The 25,724-nt window shown below is 39.5% G+C and overlaps 1 protein-coding gene across 4 annotated transcripts in view; it reads right to left on the bottom strand.

The window, feature by feature from the left end:
* The window catches only part of macroh2a1 (macroH2A.1 histone), a 47,079-nt gene extending 21,670 nt beyond the window's left edge, over positions 1-25,409 (bottom strand). For 2 of the 4 annotated variants that reach the window (XM_072263905.1, XM_072263902.1), the window contains exons 1-6: positions 25,326-25,393; positions 14,698-14,738; positions 11,380-11,572; positions 8,212-8,318; positions 6,904-7,101; positions 5,188-5,298 (exon numbers count right to left, since the gene is read on the bottom strand). In XM_072263905.1, coding sequence (XP_072120006.1) covers positions 5,188-5,298; positions 6,904-7,101; positions 8,212-8,318; positions 11,380-11,551 — 588 coding nt within the window. In that variant the 5' untranslated portion in view covers positions 11,552-11,572; positions 14,698-14,738; positions 25,326-25,393. Of the gene's footprint in view, positions 1-5,187; positions 5,299-6,903; positions 7,102-8,211; positions 8,319-11,379; positions 11,573-14,697; positions 14,776-25,325 lie in introns of all 4 variants that reach the window. The other 2 variants (XM_072263904.1, XM_072263903.1) reach the window with 2 other exon arrangements.
* Between the last annotated feature and the right edge of the window lie 315 nt (positions 25,410-25,724).

The raw sequence follows: 25,724 nt of genomic DNA, 5'->3' as shown, positions 1-25,724 counted from the left end.
TGAGAAGTGACAGATGGAGTTCAACCCGGAGAAGTGTGAGGTGGTACACTTTGGAAGGACAAACTCCAAGGCAGAGTACAAAGTAAATGGCAGGATACTTGGTAGTGTGGAGGAGCAGAGGGATCTCGGGGTACATGTCCACAGATCCCTGAAAGTTGCCTCACAGGTGGATAGGGTAGTTAAGAAAGCTTATGGGGTGTTAGCTTTCATAAGTCGAGGGATAGAGTTTAAGAGTCGCGATGTAATGATGCAGCTCTATAAAACTCTGGTTAGGCCACACTTGGAGTACTGTGTCCAGTTCTGGTCACCTCACTATAGGAAGGATGTGGAAGCATTGGAAAGGGTACAGAGGAGATTTACCAGGATGCTGCCTGGTTTAGAAAGTATGCATTATGATCAGAGATTAAGGGAGCTAGGGCTTTACTCTTTGGAGAGAAGGAGGATGAGAGGAGACATGATAGAGGTGTACAAGATAATAAGAGGAATAGACAGAGTGGATAGCCAGCGCCTCTTCCCCAGGGCACCACTGCTCAATACAAGAGGACATGGCTTTAAGGTAAGGGGTGGGAAGTTCAAGGGGGATATTAGAGGAAGGTTTTTCACTCAGAGAGTTGTTGGTGCGTGGAATGCACTGCCTGAGTCAGTGGTGGAGGCAGATACACTAGTGAAGTTTAAGAGACTACTAGACAGGTATATGGAGGAATCTAAGGTGGGGGCTTATATGGGAGGCAGGGTTTGAGGGTCGGCACAACATTGTGGGCCGAAGGGCCTGTACTGTGCTGTACTATTCTATGTTCTATATTCTATGAAAGAAAATGAGGGGAGGAAAAAAAGAAAACTAGAACAGTCCTAAGGGGCTTAAATTTCAAAAATTCTTGATCAAAGTATACACAGTATATGTTACTACCTTGAGCTTTAATTTCTTTCAGGCATTTACAGGAAAAATAAAGAAATACGCTAGAATTTTACAAAAATTATACATGAACAGACCACGTTTGACAAACACCAATGTACAAAAGAAGACAAATTGTGCAAATAATTATAACACTAAGAAGTGTTAAGTTATAAAGAGTGCTTGAAAATGAATCTATAGATCATAAATCAGTTCAGAGTTGAGGTGAGTGAAGTTATCCATGCCAGTTCGGGAGCCTGATGGTTAAAGGGTAACTGTTCTTGAACCTGGTAATGTGGGATCTACGGCTCTGTACCTCCTGCCCAATGATAGTAGTGAGAAAAGAGCATGGCTCAGATGGTGAGGATCCCTACTGATGGAGGCTACTTCCTTGTGGCAGCACTCCCAGGTGTCCTTGTACAAGAATTCGTGGACGTTAATACTGTATGCAAGTACAGAAAAGAATAGGAAGGCAAAAGTTATGTTGGCTGATATTACAACATGATTTGAGTACAAGAGTAAAGGTGGCAAACTGCACTGATATAACTGCATCAGTATCCCTCAGGAAGTAGCAGTGAAAGAAAGATTCAGATGATGCCAAGGCTAGGAGGTTGAATGGATAGTCTCAGTGGTTTGTCTTATGAGGAGAGATTAAACAGACAGGGCCTATACTCAAGTTTAAATGAATGAGAGGTAATTTCATTGAAATATATACAATTATTATTGGGCTTGACAGGATTAATTGCAGGGATGATGTTTCTTCCAGCTTGAGTATCTAAAAGCAGTGACTGCAGTCTGAAAGTAAGGGATCGAATTATTCAGGACTCAGAAGAGGAGAATTTTCTTCATCCAGTGGGTAGCAAACCTCTGTAATTCCCAACTAAAGAAAACCGTGAAAGCTTCATCACTGTGTACTACAGCTAGATATTTAACATTAAGAGAAGCAAGATAAATGGAGTTGATAATAGAAATGGATATTGGGCTTAAGGATCACCCATGATCTTAAAGAATGGCAGAGCAAGGCTGAGAGGTCAAATGGCTTCCTTTATTCAGATCTTAAATACTGGCAGATATGAGATAGGCCGAATATTTGATCACTTATATTAACTTTTAGATAATTCAGCTGAACTGTCAACAACCACCACTTTGCTAATTTAAGAGAACTTGTATACATCAAAATACATTTTTAAAAATACATCACCCCACATTGACAGCCTTATGCAGAGGTATGGTCATGAATCCATTAACTTAATGAAATGGAATTGGTTCATTATTGTCACCTGTACTGAGATTCAGTGAAAAGCATGTTATGCATACCGTTCATACAGATCAAATCAGAACACATTGGTTTGAAGTAGAACATGGTAAAACATAACAATGCAGAATGAAGTGTAACAGCCACAGAGAAAGCACAGTGTAGGTAAACAATAAAGGTCAGGATCAAAATGCAGTAGACTGTAAAGTCAAGAGTCATAATGTGTTAAACTGTAAGGTCACAAGTCCATTTTATAATACTAGGGAACCGTTTAATAGACTTATAACAGTATGGTAGAAGTTGTCCTTGAGCTAGGTGGTATGTGCTCGCAGGCTTTTGTGTCCTCTTCCCAATGGAAGAGGGGAGAAGAGAGGGTTATTGGGTCTTTCATTATGCTGGCTGCTTTACTGGGGCAGCAAGAAGTATTGACACAAGTCCATAGAGGAGAGGCTGATTTTCGTGACGTGTTCAGCTACATCTTATGAACTTTCATATCTCCATTAGGGATAGCACCTGTTTAGTGCTTCACTTGAGTGTTAATGACAAAAATCTGAGGATCAGCTTAAGAAAGATGGCAGTGACTGAATAGGTCTATCATCTTTAAGTGGTTGAATACTCCGCTATCAGATGTTTATAGAGCACAGATGGGAAACTATTTCTCTGAGTGGGATATAGCATTACAAAAAGTACATGTTCTGAAATTGTAAAGCACCAAGAAATGTAGTAGATGTTCAAAATTTTTTTTTAAAATCAAGGCAATGTTCACCAACTAAGTATTTGTGGTCAACGGAAGACAAGTAAGTAATTCTGGTCGAGTTGACTATGCTGTGGGAGGAGGGATGGGAAGAGGTCCATGAGAGAAAGGCCTTGAAGTACCAGCCCTTACTGCAGGAGTGTAAAGACAAGGGATGGCAGGCATGGTTGTTCCCTGTGGAGATCGGCTGCAGAGGTTTCCCAGCCAAATCAGTATGGCGGTTGTTGTCAGATCTGGGCCTGGACGAAAGGAGCAAAAAACAAGCAGCTCATAGGATGGGGGAAGAGGCAGAACGAGCTTCTTGTTGGATTTGCAGTAGGCGAGAGGAGGGGAGCTGGAAGCCAGGAGCAGACGGGCAGTGATTTGGCCACCACTGCCGGCCCACCAACTGGAGAGTGTCGTGATTAAGGGTCGAAACACTCGGTGAAGGTTAGGAACCACCTGATGACATCTGCTCCTGGCTGAAGGCTACGGTTAGCTTATAAGGTAACTGGAGAATGCACCCTAAGAGGTGTATGTAACAGGTAACACTAACTCTTTCACAGTCAATGAATTTTCAACCTGTTACTGCTATAATGTGAAAAAAAACTGGCAGCCAATTTACAGGAGGCAAGACTAGCCAAACGGCGGTGAGTTAAATAACTAAATTATCCGTGTGCAACTTAGGTGTATAGTGGATACAATGCATATCTTATGGCCATTTAAAAAAGAAAGCAGTGGTATTCTCTGTGCTTCTGGAACTCGTATTTGTACAGCGCTACGTCTTCTGTAAGGTGTACGTGTGGACAGGGCCTGAGTTTGACCAACATTTTAGTGCTGCCTCAATTTACATGCTCAACCTGCAGAGGGATTTAAATCTATGGCCTTCTCATGCAGAGACAAGTGCAAACACTGGAAGAAATTTATATTACAGCAGGCTGATAGAGCAAAGAGTATCTTGCCAAAAAAAAAAATAAATGCTAAGCAGAGGTAAATGAAGATCAACAGGAAGGAAGCTGAGCAGTGGAACTACATTTATATTGTTGTAGAAAAAATTGACATATAGATCCGAAGGGCCAAATTGGATTTTGTTTTCCGGATTTAATGATTATGTGAGACTCAACATTAATCTGTGCCTATACCATGCCAGGAAAGGTGGAATAGGGTGCAAGCCTGGAATGACAAAACAGTGGCAGCCATCATCAATGGGAACAATGCTTTAATGTTCAAGAACAATGATTCTGGTTGCTGAATTCAGTGATGTATAAAATAATTCAAGAAGATCAATCTTACAATGTTGCTACACGTAGCAACCTGTGCAACTTATTCCCACTGGTTTAGTAGAATAAAACTTCTTTTGGAAAATATTTTAACTCCACAGAACTAACAGACACTGAGAAATGCCCATGCCTCTGTAATTTTTTTTTTACAATCTATTATGGGGTTTCAAATTTTTACTATGTGTGGTGGTTTCTCAACACAACTCCTGTTCCAGTTCAGACAATGGGGATAAACAGCAACAACTGGGAGCAGATGACATATGAACATTAAAAGTCTGGTTTAAGGTTAGATTTCTTTATTAATAAAATGGAACTTATTCACTACTATTGTTGGCAATATAACAGGAATTAATCAATTGTGTCACCACAATGGTAAATTATAAATTTTTATGATTAAATATATTTCGAATGTTTAAGCATTGCAGAAAGAATTGTGGAAGCAGATTCAACAGTAACATTCAATGGGAAATTAGTTCAATATTTGAATGAAAAGTAATTTATAGTTTTCTTGGGGAAAGAGTTCAGGAATGGAACTATTTGGATAGTGCAACTTATAAGCCAACATGGCAAAATGGAGTGAATATTCCCCTTTGCTCAACAATATTTATATCTGTATTGTCATTAGACATCTTCTCTTGATCAAGTTTTAGAGACATTTTTTCACAAATTCATGAAAGGTCCTTGAATTATAACTTTTAAAAATTTCAAGGGTAATTGAAGTGCTTTATAGATTTGTTTTCACATTTGTTTTCTCTCAAATGGTTAACAACTTTGAAGTCTTTCAAAAATGTGTACAATCAGTGAAATGAAGGGAAAATACACCAATCAGCACAAATGTTATTTGGGAATTTTGTTAGTAATTTCAGCTAAAAAAAAAAATTATTTTCTTCGGCTACAATTTTCCCAAAGTCAAATTCTTGAGCTAGAACTGCTGATTTATTATATATTACTGACAGTACCATGTGTGAATAAGATGGGATTGTATAAAATCACTAAAACTGCTACTCCTGAATCGCAATACTTGTACCTTTTGTCCAAGAAAGAGGCTTTTGGTGGAGAGAATAGTAAATGTGTCTCCAGGATTCCCCTCGGTCGTGCTATCTGCTGATGCTGCTTTGCTGACTTCTGTTTGCTTCTTCTGTGGTGAAAAAAAAAACATTCTTTTACTTTATTAAAAAGAGCTCAGATAATGATTTCTTCCTTAAAATCCCTGTCTGACTGCTAAAATTCAAAGAACTGATCATTTAATTTTCTGTTAATTCTGCATTCTGAATTTTAGGCTATTCCTCCTTAAAAAAAATTGCTTCATCTCTGGATGTTGGTGGACTTCATTGCATGAACTGCTTGCTTCAGGTCCTTCCACAACACTTGTATGGGATTAAAATCAGGACTTTGACTCAGCCATTCCAAAACATTAATTTCCTTCTTTTTAAACCATTCTGTTGTTGATTTACTCTTGTCTATCGGATCATTGTCTTGTCGCATTATCCAACTTCTATTAAGCTTCAGGTGATGGACTGCTACCCTGACATTCTCCTTTAAAATGTCTTGATACAATTTTGAATTCATTGTTCCCTCAACAATGCAGGCTGTCCGGGGCCCTGAGGCAGCAAAGCAACTCCAAACCATGCTGCTCCTTCCACCATGCTTTCCAGTTGGTTGAAGTTTTGGTATTTGTGTGCAGTGCCCTTTTTCCTCCAAACATAGCAATGTGCATTTCTGCCAAAAAAGTTCAACTTTTGTCTCATCTGTCCACAGAACATTGTCCCAGAAGTGCTGCAAAACATCCATGTGCTATTTTGCAATTTGAAATGTGCAGCAATGTTTTTTTAGGAGCAGTGGCTTCTTCCATGGTATCCATCCATGAACACCATTCCTGTTCAGTGGTTTTCTTATCGTGGACACATGAACAGAGACTTTAGCAAGTCCTAGAGATTCCTGCAGGTCTTTTGCTGTTACCCTTGGGTTCTTTTTCACTTCCTTCAGCATTGCACATTGGCTCTTGGTGTGATCTTTGCAGGATGCCCACTCTTAAGAAGAGTAGCGACAGTATTGTTTCCTCCATTTGTACACAATTTCTCTTACTGAAGACTGATAAACACTCAGGTCTTTAGAAATGCTTTTGTCAGCTTCATGCATCTCTACAATTCCTCTCCTGAGATCCTCTGAAAGTTGTTTTGATTGAGGCACGGAGCACATAAACGGATCTTTCTTGAGAAGAGCAGGCTCTATCAGTAACCTGACTTCTTGTGTCTTTTTTATAGAGCAGGGCTCCCCTACAATCCACACCTCCAATCTCATCTCATTGATTGGAACACCTGACTCCAAATAGATTTACAGGGTTCAGAACCTTTCTAGCACCATTGTAATTGAAATTTCTCACTTTCAATTAACCTAAGAAAGAGGACCCCAGAATCATAAGCAAGCAGAATTTATCACCTTCAATAGTGGATGGTTACTCTAGGTGGAAATGTAAATCTATCTGTCTCTCTGGATGAATGTTAGTTAAGTATCTCCACTTACAAAAGTAAATCTTTCAAGACAGATAAACAATTTGAGCTATCAATCAACTTATACAAAATCCTACACAATAATAATGTTAAAATGTCAGCACAATATAAACATCATTGCACATCTAAACAAATTAGATAAAATGGTTTTATCTATTTTTAATCAGAATCTTCTCAAAAAAAGCTCTTCTACATTGCACAACGTTTTATAAAATCAAAAATAACAATTTTACCTTAGCGCCTTTTCCTGCACCCTTTTTGCCTTTCTTCCCGCCAGATTTCTTTGTAGATTGCGAGGATTTTGCTTTTTTTACTGGGGGTGGGGTGATGATGGCTTCAAGTTTTCCTTTGGACCCTCGCTTCTTAGACAACAGTTCTGGATGAATGTTTGGTAGAACACCTCCACTGGCTATGGTTACTCCTTTGAGCAGCTAGAGAAAGGGGGCTAAAAGTTAAAAGTTTGATTCTATTTTGAACAACTTTGATACATCATAATTTCACTAACTATTAAAATGAGATCAAGTCAAAAACTCCAATGAGAAACTCTTGCGTCCAAAACAACTTCTGCATTTGCAATTCAAGATTGTGGTGTTCCCAGAATGCACCTGTTCAAGGATTGAATGAAATAGCATCTACACACCACAGACATGATAGAAAGTACTAAAACTAAACAGACCAACACACTAAGAAAGCTAAGTCTTGAGGCAACAGTGGAAGAATCAATAGGGATACCCATCAGTATTACAGAGAAAACTAAGGACTGACAGGACAAGCTTATTATGACTAAAGCTACATTCTTCCATTTTACCTTCTTGATTCTAGCATATAATCATTGAAATTTCCACAAAATTAGCATTCACAGCACAAATATGGCTGTCATGGCTATCAGACATACTATAAGAAATCATGTCATGATATTTTCTTATGATAAAGGAGGCAATGTGGCTCACTGGGTCTATGCTGCCTCTCAGAACAACCTTGTAAACCCCATTTCCTTTACTTATTTCCCCTTTAACCTACAATTAGCTTTTTCCCTCACCTTCCTATCAACTCACCAATTATTCTCTTTCCGGCATTAACCTACATTAAAGAGAAATTGACCGAACCTATCTACATCTCTTAAGAATATGCTGGAGTAAACTGGAATTGTAAGAGTAAACTCATAACATCACAGAGAGAATGTGTAAACAGACAGCACCTTAGTTTAGAATCAAACTTAGGTCTTAAGAGCTGTGAAACAACAGCACTAAGCTTTGCATCACCATGCTGAAGGAATAGATGCTATCAAAGCTGAAGAGTTACAGTGTTTGTTATAAGAATTTAAGAGACAAAGAACAAATTGAACAAATTCTAATCTAGGAAATTGTTGCAAGATGCCATTGCATAAAACAGAAAGTATTCCTAAGGTTACAAATAACTGGCAATTTAATTTTTCTTGGCTAAATTTGAATAAATTTCTGTTTGTCCCTAATGTAGGCCATCAGAACATCCTGTCAATTGAACCACTGAAAATGTCAACAAATCTAAAGACCACAACAAACCTGGTTCAGTTCTTCATCGTTTGCGATGGCCAACAGGATGTGCCTTGGAGTGACCCTTCCTTTTTTGTTGTCTCTTGCAGCGTTTCCAGCCAACTCCAAAATTTCAGCTGAAAAATTGTTATTTTATTTCAATAAAATCATTATCAATTAACTTGTCCTGAAATGCAGAACATAAAACAACAGAAAGCTGGAATACATGTGCAACAGTAAACAGAATACTTACTACAATTCAAACAGTAAACTCTCATTTATCTGATTCTCAATCCTTCAGCAAAAATTTCTAAGAATACTAAATAATTTCAAAAAATATTTTCAAAATTAACATTTGAATTTGGAGCACTGCATTCTGATGTGATCTTGTTCACAAGCACCTCCCATCAGTATAAAGTACATAGCCTCCCTCAATCCCTCAAGTGACAAATAGTTCTATTTGTGCTTAAAAATGTACTGTATTTCTCCCGAACATGAGGAAATCTGCAGATGCTGGAACTTCAAGCAACACACATCAAAGTTGCTGGTGAACGCAGCAGGCCAGGCAGCATCTCTAGGAAGAGGTACAGTTGACGTTTTGGGCCGAGACCCTTCGTCAGGACTAACTGAAAGAAAAGCTAGTAAGAGATTTGAAAGTGGGAGTGGGAGGGGGAGGGGGAGATCTAAAATGATAGGAGAAGACAGGAGGGGGAGGGATGGATCCAAGAGCTGGACAGTTGATTGGCAAAAGGGATTTGAGAGTATCATGGGACAGGATGCCTAGGGAGAAAGAAAGGGGGAGGGGTGAAGCCCAGAGGATGGGCAAGGGGTATAGTGAGAGGGACAGAGGGAGAAAAAGGAGAGCGAGATAAAGAATATGTGTATATAAATAAATAATGGATGGGGTATGGGGAGGAGGAGGGGCATTAACAGAAGTTAGAGAAGTCAATGTTCATGCCATCAGGCTGGAGGCTACCCAGATGGAATATAAGGTGTTGTTCCTCCAACCTGAGTGTAGCTTCATCTTGACAGTAGAGGAGGCCGTGGATAGACATATCAGAATGGGAATGGGACGTGGAATTAAAATGTGTAGCCACTGGAAGATCCTGCTTTCTCAGGCGGACAGACCGTAGATGTTCAGCGAAACGGTCTCCCAGTCTGCGCCTGGTCTTGCCAATATACAGAAGGCCACATTGGGAGCACCGGACGCAGTATATCACCCTAGCCGACTGAGGTGACACTCCCCCTCGTACCACATCTGTTATTTATTTATTATATATATTTTCTTTTTCTCTCTCTCCTTTTTCTCCCTCTGTCCCTCTCACTATACTCCTTGCCCATCCTCTGGGCTTCACCCCTCCCCTTTTTCTTTCTCCCTAGGTGTCCCCTCCCATGATCCTGTCAAATCCCTTTTGCAATCAACTGTCCAGCTCTTGGCTCCATCCCTTCCACCTTCTGTCTTCTCCTATCATTTTGGATCTCCCCCTCCCCCTCCCACTTTCAAATCTCTTACTAGCTCCTCTTTCAGTTAGTCCTGACGAAGGGTCTCGGCCCGAAACGTCGACTGTACCTCTTCCTAGAGATGCTCCCTGGCCTGCTGCATTCACCAGCAACTTTGATGTGTGTTGCCTGTATTTCTCCCACCTGCTATGTCAGACAGAAATAGCTGTGGCAAAAATAAAAAGGAGAAATGTGGTCTAATACTGAAACTGAAAACAGAACTATATTAAAGTCTGAGAAAAAGGTAAAAATCATAATGTTCTCATGAAAAATTTAACATCGATTTATAACATTAAAATCATAAAAAGCAAATATTAGAGTTCTTCCTGAACTCAGAGAGTAATAAAAGTGTTAAAAAGCTCTATGCAATGCATGCAGCATAGCTTGACAATATTGTTTGTGCTTTACATAACCTACCGGAAAAGGTCAAAAGAAGCATGTATTTCAGGGTTTACACTAGTGAAGTAAGCAAAGGAATTTTACGAGAAAATGCAAATCACAGAATTGTGCGCATTTCTTAAAAAAAGGTTCATTCACTTTAAATTTCTGCATGGGATTCAAACACTAGATATTTCAGGTCAACAGAAATCTGCCGATAGGAACAGCAAATGAATTTTGTAAAACTTCCAAGAATTTAGTTACTGTCGAGCAAATCGGCAAAACTGGTATGTGACACTGCTTTCTATCGTGCATGGTTTTAAACAAATGATCACTTATCTCTGCAACGAATTGTGTGGAGCACGTTTCATTCATCTGTACTTGACTATGCAGTTCACTATTTCAATCTGGCATACACATGCAGTACCCAGAAATAATTCACTGTGCTCATTTCAGAAAAGTAAGTAATTATTGTGGTATGTAGCAGAATGCTTGAGCCAATGACTTTTCTAGACACTTCCTTTTTCACAGAAACATGTTTCATAATAATTTCCCCACAGGAATACATCTGTTTTTTGTACAGTACAACACAAGGGAGAGAGCCAGACTTCATTTGGATTTAGAATCCACTTACACCACCTACCTGAAATAAGTCCATGTTACTTCAACCTATTAACCACATTCATATTAGGTATTAACCTAATTCTAATGATAACTTTCAAGGGCAAGTTGATGGGAGTTCTGGTTTTACATTGCTTATTACCTTAAAGTTTACTAATTAATTTTCAAACTGAGGATAATCAATACTCAATTTTAGATTTAAGGCAAGGTCCAGAATAATTAGCTTTAAACTTTTAAATATCAGGAATGAATCCAAGGTATATAATTGCATTATATTTTAGCAATTCTAAGTTTGGATGAATTCATTCCCACAAGTCCTCCTTCAACAACATGGTGACATCGTTCTAATCACTTTAAAAATGCACTTTAATTAAGCTATTATTTTTATGCAAGGAAGAAATGAATGAAGCCAGTTTTCTAATGCAAAGCAACACACGTATATTGGCTATTTGACATTTAACTCTCAGAGTGCTCCAGCAAAATCTAATAATCCTCCTATAAACAGATGTAGTAAAAGGTACTGCAGTATACATAATTCCAAGCAATCATTCTGCACATTAACCTTGTAAAAAAATTACACTTGGCTATACTGAAATTTAGACACATGTATTCTACATTGGGGTCAGTCTCTATGAAATACCTTTCAGAACCCTGTTTGGCCTTAGATCTCTTGAAATCTTGAAAACCATTTTGACTCACCGGTTAAGTATTCCAGAACCGCAGCCATGTACACAGGAGCACCAACACCAATCCTGTATTTAGGGTGACCCTTCTTTATGTAACGCAACATTCGCCCAACCGGGAAAATTACACCGGCTTTTGCAGACCGTGAAATCTTGGTCGTTTTCTTCTTTCCACTTCTGCTGGACATGATGATCACGAAGACCTAAACCTAAACAAAATTAAACCAGAGGCAATGGTGATGTCTGTCACTGAAGTAAAACAAAGGCCTTATAGCTTAAACTTTGCACTCTTAAAAGTTGGATAATGAACAAAAATATTCTGTTTAACATTACAAGGGGCCAAGGGACGTGTCATCCATGCTAACCAGTAGACCACTCATCCTTCCTCTGTAACTGAATCTCAAATAAGGTGAAAAAAAGCACAGGCATTTCCTGTTTCAAACTGATAAAGAAACACTGCAGTGCATAATGGGCCACATGCTACATTACAAAGTTCAGAAATCCTGCAACAAGCTTACTGTTATTACACTTCCACCATTTTAAACAGTTATACTAGAAAAAAATGACTTGAAATGGGGGAAATAACTCAAAATAGGCCTTCATCTCTTTCCTCCTTTAAATAGTGCAACAGTTGGGAATCCTGATTCTAAGTTTGAAATCAGCTGGCTGAAATATTGTAAAATAATAAATGATTTTCAAAAACAGCACCATCAGCAAGGATGAATGCAAAGTCTGGATCTTGTAAAAAGGTTTCATGAGATACAGAAACCTGGAGAGATGAGGCACAAGCACAATGACAAGAATTTAAGATTTAATCTGTTGGAGGCCAGAGTTCAAAACAAGAAGATACTGAGGGCTATCCAATTTGATATAGGTCATCAAATGGTGTTCAAAATTTGGATAAATCTCTGCCTATGAATAATGAGAGATGGAAAGTTAACAATGAGTAATCAAATCAGGAAGGTAAAGTCCATTAACAGAATGTCAGTTCATCTATTTCACTTGACAGTGAATATATGGTTGTCAAACAATATTGTATTTCATAATCCTACTGTATAGTTTACATAAAGTTGAGAAAATCCAGCCAACCAGCAGGATAATTGAACTCAGTCCCGATTCCCCAACATTGGATTCATTTTTGAATCAACACATGAAGTGACTTGTATCTATTGCCAGCAGATGCTTGCCTATTCATTTAGTAACTCATTTGCACACTTCACACATTTCTAACATCAACTGAAAATATACTATATTTGTTAAAGAATTCATCAGAAGCGATTTTGCCTGCAATATAACAGCACTCTTTTTCTTTTACTGCCACTGCAGTGATGCGTGGATCTCGTACAGCTGATGGAACTTGATAAACATAATGGGCAACTAAAACCAACTTCTTGGAAGAAACAGAAACAAGTCTTTCCATCTGCCTAAGGTTTCCCCTAAGTAGTCGATCAGAATTAAAGTTGACTACACTACAAATGGATTTAGAAGTGGGTGACAAAGCCCTAGAGGGATCAGACTCTGGGGCGCAAAGTGCCTGATCAGATGGACGGATTGCTCTAATGAAGGAACTCAAGGTTCTTGGTGTCAAACTAGCTGTCCTTTCTATATTTTGACTGGTCATAGGCAAGGTTTCGTGAGCAATGATAGTGATGGTACATTTTCTCAAGGATGCTTTGAGAACATCCTTGCAGTATTTCCTCCATCCTGGATATAGTTTCTTGTCATAAGAGCTTGAAGTTGAGGTCAGGAAATTAGCGTTCGGCACTTGCTCGTGATGTGAGTTGCCCGTCAGAGCTGACTGAGTGTAATTACAGATTCAGAGCTGGAGATGTTGGCTTAGGAGAAGGTACTGAAGGTTCCTTGCTTGTATTACCATACTGGGTGCAAATGTAAACTACAGTCAGAGTATATTGTATAGATCATGTATATGGAAGACAGCGGCCAGCAGAGTAACTTGGGCTCCTCAGGGCTGTAGATAAAATATTTCTGGAGGAGGTTCAGCAGTAAACATCCAGGAGAGGGTAAGAGGCAAGCAATATTACCAAGGTCTGTAGGCAGTCATTTTATGGAGATCAAGATGAAAGATATGGATAAGAATCACCTAATATAAAAACTGATCATATTTCATGTAAAATAAATGTTATTTCCTAAATGTTCTATCCTGCAGTTAATGTTCTCATTGAATAAAAAAAAGCCTACTGACGAACACTCAAGATTTTCAAATGTAATAGAATTTTTATTAAGTAGTAGTCACCCAGGTAAGTCAGAATATATCTTAAATTGCTGAGGTGACCAGAGGTGGAAACAGCACAGGCTTTGGCCAAAACCATTCAGGGAAATGAGAATATGGGTATGGTGTCAAAGGTCTGGAGAACGTATGAGGTTATAATGCAATTCATCAGAACTAAAAATGAATAATTAAATCTAGAAACCACTAATCTCAAGTTACAAAGCTCAGAAAAGATTGCTAATTGAGATAATCATACTAGTGCAGTAGGAATGCTTTCAATTCACTGTTGAAAAATATTGTTTGCCCAGTAGAGTTTTTGCATCCTATCTGATCTAGAGCTGAGAATACTTTTGCCAAAATTAGCTAACCAAAGTGAAAATCTGCACTCACAATACCAAATAAAAAATGTATTAGAACTATCTTTAAATGTTTACTGACTGAAAGCAGAATACCTCTCGAGTCTCTGTGTGTGTACTTCAGGACCCTCAATTTGACATTTCATTCATTGCTTTTGTAATAGTTCATCCATCATCAGTGAATAGCAAATTTAACTGAAGTAATTTACCACATCACCTCACTAATATAAAAAATGTAGTTCTAACTCAATTTTTCTAAAAGATACTGGCCTCACAAAATTACATACATACCCTTTCACTAAGATTAGTATTATTCTCTTTCCTACTTCAAATCATTTGCATTGTAAAAATACCTGTCCTATCAATCAAGATAATTTTGTTTCCTTCAAGACATAATCATCTTATTTATTTCCCTACTTCCTCCAAACCTTTTGTTTGCTCAAAATATCACACACAAAAGAAATGACTATTTGATCAGAGGCCAGGAGGTAGGGTGATTACATCTGCCACTGGGTTGGGTTGGCAATTTGAAATGGTTGCAATTAGCAGCCAATCAGGATGCTCCAAGTAAGGGTGTTGTGGTTGCAGGTAGGGACGATTCCAATTGCCAACAGGGGTTAACGTCAGTAGTTAGTGTGTATGTGTGGGAGGTGGGGAGGAGGGTAAGAGGTGCAGGAGAAGGGTCAGATAAAGCACACAAGCATACTTGGGTAGATATGGGTAAGTGGGTTATTTAAAGTGAGCCTACCAGAGTCAGGATCTCAGCAAAAACCCAGGATCACTTTGGTTCTGTAGAAAAGACAGGCATGTTGAAAGCAGAGACAACCTGCAGCACAAATGGGTCATTCAGTCTATCATCTAAAATCTCAGAAGTTGCCTCAATGCACCAAATACTGCATAGGGGTCCCAGAATGACAATTGCAGACCTTATGATCTACTTGATAAATCTCCAATTTTTGCTAAATTTTTTACAGTATTTTCATAGAAAATGGATCCCAAAGCAAATGAAAATACAGTCCAGTCCTACATGATTCAATCTGCCCTGTACCATCATAGCATGAAAACAGCATTATGGATCACAGTAATGGTTTATGAAAGTTGTATTAAGAGTAATAATTTCAATTGTTAAGTTCAGAAAACAGGTGGTATGAATGGATGTCTAGCTCCCTCGATCTTTCCACTGATGATCAATGGTAATAATTATTTGAAAAAAATAGTTAACACTAAAGCATTATAATCCAATTGAGGAAAACTTTAAAACATTGTACTTATTAAATTCAGGTTATTTGCTCACTGCTACTAGAATCATTGTTGATTAAAATGTCCTGACCAGTTATAAGCTATACAAATTTTTATTGCAATTTTAGTAAATAAAAAATCACACCGTGTAGAACTCTAGTCACCATGTAACTGGGACAATGAGATACTCAGAGGCCACTTTAGTAGTGGAATTCAGTGAGGTCTTCCACTGCTATACCCCATCCGCTTCACACTTTGATGATCATCTCATTCAGAGATGATTTTCTGCACATCTCTTTGTAAAATGTAGTTATTTAAGTTACTGTCACCTTCCTGTCAGTTTAAACTAACTGGCCATTCTCCTGTTCTCCCATTTTCAAGCTGTTTCCTTTCACCCACAAAACTGCCACTAACTGGATGTTTTTTTTTAGAATTTTGCACCATTCTCTGTAAACTCTGGAGACTGTGGTATATGAAAACCCTAAGAGATCAGCAGTTTCTCAGATCTCAAACCATCCCATCTAGTTTTACTTCTGGTCAAGATGGTGCCTGCGTACAATGCTCCCTTGGTCGACATCTTCTGGATAGATCATGAAACCATCTTTTATACTACTTATATGTCTTTTACATTTGTTTCTCGCCTTGAATGTGATTTTGGAATTGTTGGAGCCAGTGTTTTGTTGTATGGAGATCATTTGGGAGCATCAGCACTCCGCAGTCTCTGAGAGGATTCCGGGAGGCAGAGGCAGCATGCGCGACCCTGGTGGCGGACAGGCTGCAGGATGGGGCGCAAGCAAATATTTGACTCCATTTTGCTGATTAAAGCTCTAATTGTCTGTCAATTGAAGCGATCAGGGAGATTGAAGCATCCAAGTGAGTGCAGAGCATGAATGCCGGCTGCCTGCCTTTTGATCGACTGCTCTGTACTGGAGAGAGGAGAGCCTGCACCTGCACCCGGACAGTGTTGTCCAGATTTTTTCTGCGTTTTGGATTTGGACTTTGGCTTATAGACTCTTTTTTTCAATCTTACAGTTTTTATATTTTGCTTTTTGCCCGACCTTCTTGGTTTTTTGTGGGGGGAGGGGTATTTGGGGGTCAATGTACCTGATCCATTTTGTTCATTTTTTTTCTGCGGGAGGAGGGATTTGAGGGTTGACGTGTCTGCTCTGTTTTTGTATTTTTATTTTGCGGGGAGGTGGGATTTGAGGGCTGATGATCATGCTGCCTTTCTCTTCTTTCTTGGTTTCATGGCTACCCGGAGAACTGAAGAATTTCAGAGTAGTATATTTTGATAATAAATGAACCTTTGATCCTTTGGTACCAACAATCATCCCATGGTCGAGGTCACTTAAATCACATTTCTTTCCCATTCTGAGGTTTGGTCTGAACAACAACTGAACCTCTTCATCATATCTGCATTCTTATATTCATTGAGTTTATGTCACATGATTGGCTGATCAGATATTTGTATTAACAAGCAGGTGTACCTAATAAAAATGGCCACCGGGTGTAAATGTGAACAATTTACAAGGATGATATCAGATCTGTAATGATCACAGACTATATTCTGCCAGATTTCCAGGTCATGACCCTTCATCGGAACCGTCCATCTCTCTCCATGGATGCTGCCTGGTTTGCTGAGTTCCTCCAGCAGTTTGTTCTTTGCTTTGTGAGGCCTAATTATACCCGTGCTGGAGGAATTTTTCCAGTCATACTGACATTGTTTACCTGTCCAAGATGAGGCTGACCTCGTTAAGGTGTAGTTCTTGTAGGCCATGGCAGTCGTTTCTGACACCATGTCCCCATAGCTACATCCCTCTCCACCCTGGCTGCTGCTGCCCTCAATACCAATGTTTCCCTCATGATGAAGTGGTCAGAACATTTAAATACAGGTCACCTTTCATACTGAAGCTTTCTTTCTCAATATAATATTGAATGCCAAACCACTGGAGGACTTGAGTCACCTGTTAATGAATATTTTAAATGGAGTGTATGAGAATGATGGGAGAATTTTTGGAGGGGTACGCAATTATGAGGGGTATAGATAGGGTAAATGCAAGCATGTATTTTCCACTGAGTTTGGGTGAGACTAGAACTAGAGGTCATAGATTAAGGATGAAAGATGACATATTTAGGGGGAACCTGAGGGGGAGCTTCTTCACTCAGAGCGTGGAGCAGGCTGTAAGCAGAGGTAGTGGATGCAGGTTTGGGAGAAGATGGGAGAGTAAGTATATGAGGGGCTACGGTTCAGGTGCAAGTCGATAGGATTAGGCAGAATGGCCGCTTGGCATGGACTACACTGGCCAAATGGCATGTTTCTGTGGTGCAATGTTCTATGAGATGACCTAAATATACATATTTAAAGTGTTATGAAAAAGTTTCTACTTGTAGGACAGAACAAAGCCTAAGAATCCTACCGATAATTCAGAAGCAAAATCTTTCACAAGAAAGTAGTGAGAAAGTTCAAGTTCAAAGTAAATTTATTATCAAAGTACATGCATGTACTTTAATAAGTAATATGAAACATAAATAAGCAATGAGATGAAGTGAGTCAATAGGTTCTGGGAACAGTTCAATGATGAAATGAGTAAAGTTATCCCCTCTGGTTCAGGGGTAATCACTATTCCTGAACCTGGAGTTGTGAGTCCTGAGATTCCTGTATCTTCTTTCCAAAGCCAGCACTGAGCAGAAATCTTGGCCTGGGCGGTGGGGGTCCATGATGACGGATGCTGATTTCCTGCAACAGTGCTCTGTGTAGATGTGATCAATAATGGGGAGGGCTTTACCTGTGATGGACTGGGCTGTATCCATTATTTCATAGGACTTTCCATTCAAGGGCAATGGTGTTTCAATACTAGGCCATGATGCAATCAGGCCATATATTCTCCACTGCACATCTATAGAAGTTTTATATGTTGTGCTGAATCTTCGCAACCTTCTAAAGAAGAGGAGGTGCTGCTGCGCTTCCTTCATAATGGCACTTGCGTGCTGGACCCAGGACAGATCCTCTGAAATGATAACACCGAGGAATTTAAAAGTTGCTGACCCTCTCCACCTCTGATCCCCCATTGAGGACTGGCTCATGGACCACTGGTTTTCTTCTCCAGAAGTCAATAATCAGCTCCTTGGTCTTGCTGACATTGAGTGACAGGTTGTTGTTGTGGCACCACTCAGCCAGATTTTCAGTCTCCCTCTTACACGCTGATTCATCACCACTTTTGATCTGGCCAACAACAGTGCATCGTCAGCAGCCTTAAATAGGCATTGGAGCTGTGCTTAGCCTCACAGACCTAAGTATAAAATGAGTAGTGCAGGAAGCTAAGCACACAGCCCTGTGCTCGTGAAGATTGTGGAGGAGATGTTTTGCCAATCCAAGCCGACTGGGGTCTACAAGTGAGGAAATCAAGGAGAGGATCCAGTTTCATAAAGAGGTATTGAGGCCAAGGTTTTGAAGCTTATTCATTAGTTTTAAAGAGTTGATAGTACTGAATGCCAAGGTGCAGACGACAAAGAGCATCCCGATGAATGCATCTTCGCTGTCTGGATGTCCCAAGGTTGAGTGAGGAGCCAATGAAATGGCATTTGGTATTGACCTGTTGTAAGGGTAGGCAAATTAAAACAGATGCTACGTTTCCAAGGCAAGAGTTGATATGTTTAATCACCACCCTCTCAAAGTACTTCACCACAGTGGATGTGATTGCTATTGGATGACAGTTATTGAGGCAGGATACCATGTTCTTCTTAAGCACTAGTGTAACTGAAGCCTGCTTGAAGCAGGTAGGTACCTCAGACTGGCAAAGCCAGAGGTTAAAGATCCCAGTGAACACTCCAGCCAGTTGATCAGCACAGGTCTATAGTACTCGGCCAGGTACCCCCATCTGGGCTGGATGTTTCCCTGTGTTCATCCCTTCTGCTTTCGTGTCAGCCTCAGAGACTGAATTCACAGGTTCATCAGGGGCTCTGGGAGTTTGTGAAGGTTCCTCCAAGGTTTGATATTCAAACCAAACATGGAAAGCTTTGAGCTCATCTGGGAGTGAAGCCTTGTTGTCACCCAAGTCCCTTGGTTTCACTTTAACTCACACGAGACGCAAGGATGAATTTCAACAGAAGACAGATCAGCAGTTGGGAGAGAAAGAAACAGAAGGATGTGTATGTGAAAATGACATATACAGTGGCATGCAAAAGTTTGGGCACCCCTGGTCGAAATTTGTTACTGTGAATAGTTAAGTGAGTAGAAGATGAACTGACCTCCAAAAGTCATAAAGTTAAAAATGAAACATTCTTTTCAACATTTTAAGCAAGATTAGTGTATTATTTTTGTTTTGTACAATTTTAGAGTGGGAAAAAAAGGAAAGAGGCACCATGCAAAGGTTTGGGCACCCCAAGAGATTTGAGCTCTCAAAGGCCAGGTGATGCAAATTCCAAAGCTTTATAAATACCCTGACTCCTCAAACCTTGTCCCAACAATTAGCAGCCATGGGTTCCTCTAAGCAGCTGCCGAGCACTCTGAAAATTAAAATAAATGATGCCCACAAAGCAGAATAAGGCTATAAGAAGATAGCAAAGTGTTTTCAGGTAGACGTTTCCTCAGTTCATAATGTAATTAAGAAATGGCAGGAACGGTGGAGGTCAAGTTGAGGTCTGGAAGACCAAGAGAACTGCTCGTAGGATTGCTAGAAAGGCAAATCAAAACCCCTGTTTGACTGCAAAAAACCTTCAAAACTTAGCAGACTCTGGAGTGGTGGTGCACTGTTCTACTGTGCAGCGACACCTGCACAAATATGACCTTCATGGAAGAGTCATCAGAAGAAAACCTTTCTTGCATCCTCACCACAAAATTCAGCGCCAGAAGTTTGCAAAGAAACATCTAAACAAGCCTGATGCATTTTGGAAACAAGTCCTGTGGACTGATGAAGTTAAAATAGAACATTTTGGCTGCAATGAGCAAAGGTATGTTTGGAGAAAAAAGGGTGCAGAATTTCATGAAAAGAACCCCTCTCCAACTGTTAAGCACGGGGGTGGATCGATCATGCTTTGGGCTTGTGTTACAGCCAGTGGCACAGGGAACATTTCACTGGTAGAGGGAAGAATGAATTCAATTAAATACCAGCAAATTCTGGAAGCAAACTTCACGCCGTCTGTAAAAAAGCTGAAGATGAAAAGAGGATTGCTTCTACAACAGGATAATGATCCTAAACACACCTCGAAATCCACAATGGACTACCTCAAGAGGTGCAAGCTGAAGGTTTTGCCATGGCCCTCACAGTCCCCCGACCTAAACATCATCGAAAATCTGTGGATAGACCTCAAAAGAGCAGTGCATGCAAGACGACCCAAGAATCTCACAGAACTAGAAGCCTTTTGCAAGGAAGGATGGGCGAAAATCCCCCAAACAAGAATTGAAAGACTCTGAGCTGACTACAGAAAGTGTTTACAAGCTGTGATACTTGCCAAAGGGGGTGTTACAAAGTACTGCCATGCAGGGTGCCCAAACTTTTGCTTTGGGCCCTTTTCCTTTTTTGTTATTTTGAAACTGTAAAAAATGGAAATAAAAAAGTAATCTTGCTTAAAATATTAAAGAAATGTGTCATCTTTAACTTTATGCCTTTTGGAAATCAGGTCATCTTTTACTTACTTAGCTATTCACAGTAACAGAGATTTTGACTGGGGTGCCCAAACTTTTGCATGCCGCTGTAAGTGCTGGCTGCACAGTTAAATCTGTTTTAGTGTTGCACAACCTGTGTAATTCTGCCTAACCTATTTAATTACCAAATTATTGCAGGTTAAGTTATTGCACTTGCATTCTAGAGACACCTGCAACCAGGTTCCAAGGCAGGTGATACAATATTAGTGTTAACCTGTCTCAATCAAGTTGTCTGCCTCAAAAAAGTGTTAGATTTGAAAATGTGTTATTACACCTTAAAAAAAAATGCACCTCAATTTTGGTCTGAAGTTCATTTTGTTGAGGGTTTCAATACCTCTACTTCTCAGGAAGTTATGGAAATTTGGCACGTCCCCCATTGACCCTCACCATTTCTTATAGATGTGTCAAAGAAAGCATTCTATCCAGATGCATCGTGGCTTGGTTTGGCATCTACTCTGCCCAAGATTGCAAGAAACTGCAGAGAGCTGAAGACACAACTCAGTGCATCACGAAAACCAACCTCCCTTCCTTGGACTCTGTTGACACTTCTCACTGCCTCAGAAAAGCAGAACCATAGTCAAAGACTCCAACCATCTTGGATATTCTCCCTTCTTCCCCTCCCATCACATAGTAGGTACAAAGGACTGAAAGCACGTACCACCGGGCTCAAGAACAGCTTCTATAACACAAGTGACTGAACCTCTTGTACAATCAAATGGACTCTTGTCCTCATAGTTTCCCTCCTTGTGGCCTTGCAGCTTATTATCTGCCTGCACTGCACTCTCTCTGTAACAGTGACAACTTCTGCACAAAGTTATTGCTTTTCCCTTGTACTCCTGTTCTGTAATAATCTATATGGATGGCATGCAAAACAGTTTTTCCACTGTACTTAGTACATGTGACAGTAATAAACCAATTACCACACTTCAAGTTTGAAAATGAAACTTGGACAGACTGCAGTAACTGCAAACAGGTGCAATTATTTTGAAATGCTTTTCCTTGTGAAAATGACGAACTTCAATTTTGTCCATTTTATTTAAACTTCAATGACCAAAGCATTTGACTAACACCATTTATGGAGCTGGAGGCCTCATCCGAGGCAAGACTTCCAACTCAGTATAATGGGGGCTTCTGAGGACACAATTGACTGCAGGTGTTGGAATCGGGAGCAAAAAGCAAGCTGTTGAAGGAACCTAGTGGGTCAGGCGTCATTTGTAGAGGAAAACAGACAACAGATGTTTGGGGTAGAGATCTTTCATCTCCACATCCATCATCCAGATAAAGCTTCTCGACCTAAAACATTGACTGTTCCTTTCCCTCTACAGATGCTGCCTGACACATTAAGTTCCTCCAGCAGCTATTTTTTCCCCCTTAGGGATTTCAGCGATGTCTTTGAAAATGCAAAATGATATTACAATTCAATGGAGACCAACAATTCCTGCGCGCAACTTAATGTTAAAGAGTTCTGCCATTTTTCGCTTGCAACACCACCAATAAATTATTTATCTTGCAGACAGCTTGAGGCCTGATTTTATCGAATAATAAATAAAATAGCAACTAAAGAACTTCAGAAGTAATACACTAAGTGTGAAGCACTTTGTTACCATGTGAACATGAAGTTCTGTGGTATGCTTAAATCCTGTGATATACGAGCTTTCATTCAATGTCCTATGAATTCATATAGACTTTTCATTTTCCACAATTCAATTATCTCTCCTCAAATTAGATATGACTTACATATTTCAGCACTTCAAAAAAATTTACTTTTAAATAGTTACTTTTAGCACAGCTGAACATGCTTACAGTATGCACAACCTTTGGCGCGATGGATAGACTAAATTGGGCACTGTTTTAAACATCGGTAGCCATATTGTTTCAGCTTTTTTTTGTGCTGTAATTTCCTAAAAATAAATGAATAGTACAGAAAGCACACAGTGCATCATGCTTATTCTCATAGTAATTAGCCAAACTTTAAAACTTTCATAAGTATTGAAAGTGAATCTTAAGTCAGTTGTATTCTAAATGAAGGAAAACACATTTTCATAAGATTCTCTCCAAGTGCATCACGAGAGGACATTACACAACAGCTCAGTTTAAAATACTGCAAGAACAAGCTATTACACCTAACTTATTGTATATTAACATGGAATCGTTCAAAATAATGAAACAGATATGTCAACTAGCTAGTTGGCTATTTGGACTCTCCTAATACAACGGACTTTGACAGTCAGGCTGCCTGAATTCTGCTTTGTTACTTAACATCGGCCAAAGGGGCAATAGTGCACTAGTACATATAGAAGGCTTACTACTCATAAGCCAAGAATGGTGAATAGTGAACGGTGGGAGGGTTGCGATTACAGTCTGATACACCTCTTAATGTTCTTATAATAGCAACTGAGTTTAGCAACAAAGCTCAGAAAAATCTTCAAAAATAAGCTCTTTATCATAAAAAACGTCTAGAACTGAAACTTATAGTGATCTTATAATTCCACAGATTGAATCAATGAGAATTGATGTCAATTCACAAACATGCTACTTGCTTTCTCTATCCTCACATCAGTTTGGAGTTGCCATTTTGTCACAAACATAGAAGATTTAATCATGCAATCCCAAGGTAGCCTGCAAGTTTACAGTTACCAGATAGTTAAAAGTTTCTTTTTCAAATCAATTAAAACAACATTATGTTTTCCTGATCGCAACTGAATTCAGCAATCTTATCATAAACTTGAGAAAATCTGCAGACGCTGGAAGTACAAAGCAACACACACAAAATGCTGGAGGAACCCAGCAGGCCAGGCAGCATCTATGGAAGAGAGTAAAACAGTCAACATGTCTGATCGAGACCCTTCATCAGGACTCACAGTAACGATATTATTGTAAACTACTTTACTCATTCTCCATACAGCAAGACTTACAAAGGAAACTAATAATTATAACCATATTTATTGCAAATAATAGGGTTCAGAATGTATTTGATTTGTAGAAAGTTAGTTCTGCTACACCCTCTAGCTAATTTCATATTATTGCAAACTTCTGCTTTTCCTCAAATATTTCGTTATATGCTTTGGAACAATCAATAAATCATGATTTTGTAAAAGAGAACAACATGGAGAAAATGAACTGGTTACATCTAATCTTATTGTATAATGAACCAGAAACTGAAGCAGCCTAAAACAACATTATGAAAATGGCCCAGGACATAAAGCACTGTGACAAACTGGGAGCAATAAGAGAGACAACCTTATGCGATAAGTAACAATAAGTATATGTTTTAATAAAACACGAACTAACGCTACTATACATCTTGCAGTTGATTGACTTAATATCCAATTATTCGAATTCTTTGATCTGCAAAGGAATTCGATACTCGCTGATTCTGATCACCGTGAAGACTACGCCCAGACAGATTGTGACAAGTCCAAGATTTAAAACTCTTATACACACCCAGCAAAAGAATCTAAAGGCCTCACATATGGAGGTGTCAGCAGATGATCAGACTGTAAGCGCACCGTGTCTGCGAGGAACTGTAGGATCAGATTTTTACAATTTTCCACCCTTTGACTCAAAACGCTTCTCAGGCATAGAACAACTTTTACGTCTGTTGCTAAGTAACAACTACACCACAGCCTCCCGGAATGTGACTTCATAACAGGCCGAGAATCATTTTGTTCTCAAAGTCGATACAGCATGCAATGTTGAAAATAGCAACAAGGAAAACAATTACATCCACAACAACAAACTATCAATTAATAAAGTTAACGATCACGTTAAATCGATTTAGACGTTGACACGAGCAATGTGACAATGCAGGTTAAATCACACCAAGGTGGGTAAACCGCATCAAATCAGCAATATGCTGCAGTGTCCGTACGCGTGTCAGCGTCCAGCTTTGTAGGAGGAAAAATCACCCTTGTCTATTAAATGCGGCAACCAGCTTATGCCTCTGTATAAAACATTTACAGCCGAATTCCGTCAGCATTTGTAATGTGATGCTGCATGTTGCTGCAGTAATATCCACTCTGCATTTTGTTCGTGGGGTTCGCTCGCTGCACAATGCATGAGCTGCGGGTTATAATATTAAAGCATCGAGAGGACATCGACTGGCAATTTCCGGGTTTGCATTGGTGGGTTATTGAAAACATCCGTTTTTTTTAAAAGCAGTCCGTAAATCAGGCTGAATTTCCTTGCAACAGGAGCAGCAATAACTTCGCTGCTCCCGATCCCTGCGAAAATCAGGTGAAGCAAAGTTGCATTTTTTTTTCTAAGTATGTGTTTAACAACGGCCAGTTACAGAGCTCCTCCAACTGCTTAAAAAAACCGTCCAGCCTTCAACATACATCGGCCAGGCCTCCAATTCCAGCCACCTACAAATCTCTCGGGTTTCTTTTAAACCATTGTAAACTAAAGCCCAAGGCGCCGGGAGATGGTATAAAGATGACACGTTGGCCATGATTACAAATAAATGAAGTGCAGAAACAATGTCAATCACTTACAATGACACAGTAACAATATGTCTCCTTTGCAGAAACAGCAGCTCCACTACGAGTGGGCAGCGTCTGACTGTCCCACAATGCTGCGCGGCTACGGTAGACCTGTCAATCAACGCCTCTGGGTCATCCTCCCGGCAGATGTGGTGCACGCCGACGCAGTTTCAGCAGGGACACCACCGAAATGGAAAGCAAAACCTTGCTGTTTATCTGTATAGTATGAAGTTTATTGTCGACATTGCATCTTGTTTTTGCATTTGTGATTCCAATGCTTCCCTATTCGCCATAATACAAGTCAACTTCTCAAGAAAGATGAGCTACTGCTCAAGTAGAACAAATGTATAGAAATCCAGTGTGCTTCTCTGTGTTGTTAAAATTACATGAAAGTGCTTCAGTTTATTATCT

This window comes from Mobula birostris, chromosome 7, assembly GCF_030028105.1.
Source record: "Mobula birostris isolate sMobBir1 chromosome 7, sMobBir1.hap1, whole genome shotgun sequence".
Lineage (NCBI taxonomy): Eukaryota > Metazoa > Chordata > Chondrichthyes > Myliobatiformes > Myliobatidae > Mobula > Mobula birostris.
The sequence above is the reverse complement of the archived record's forward strand: the minus strand, read 5'-3'. Positions and strand labels throughout refer to the sequence as shown.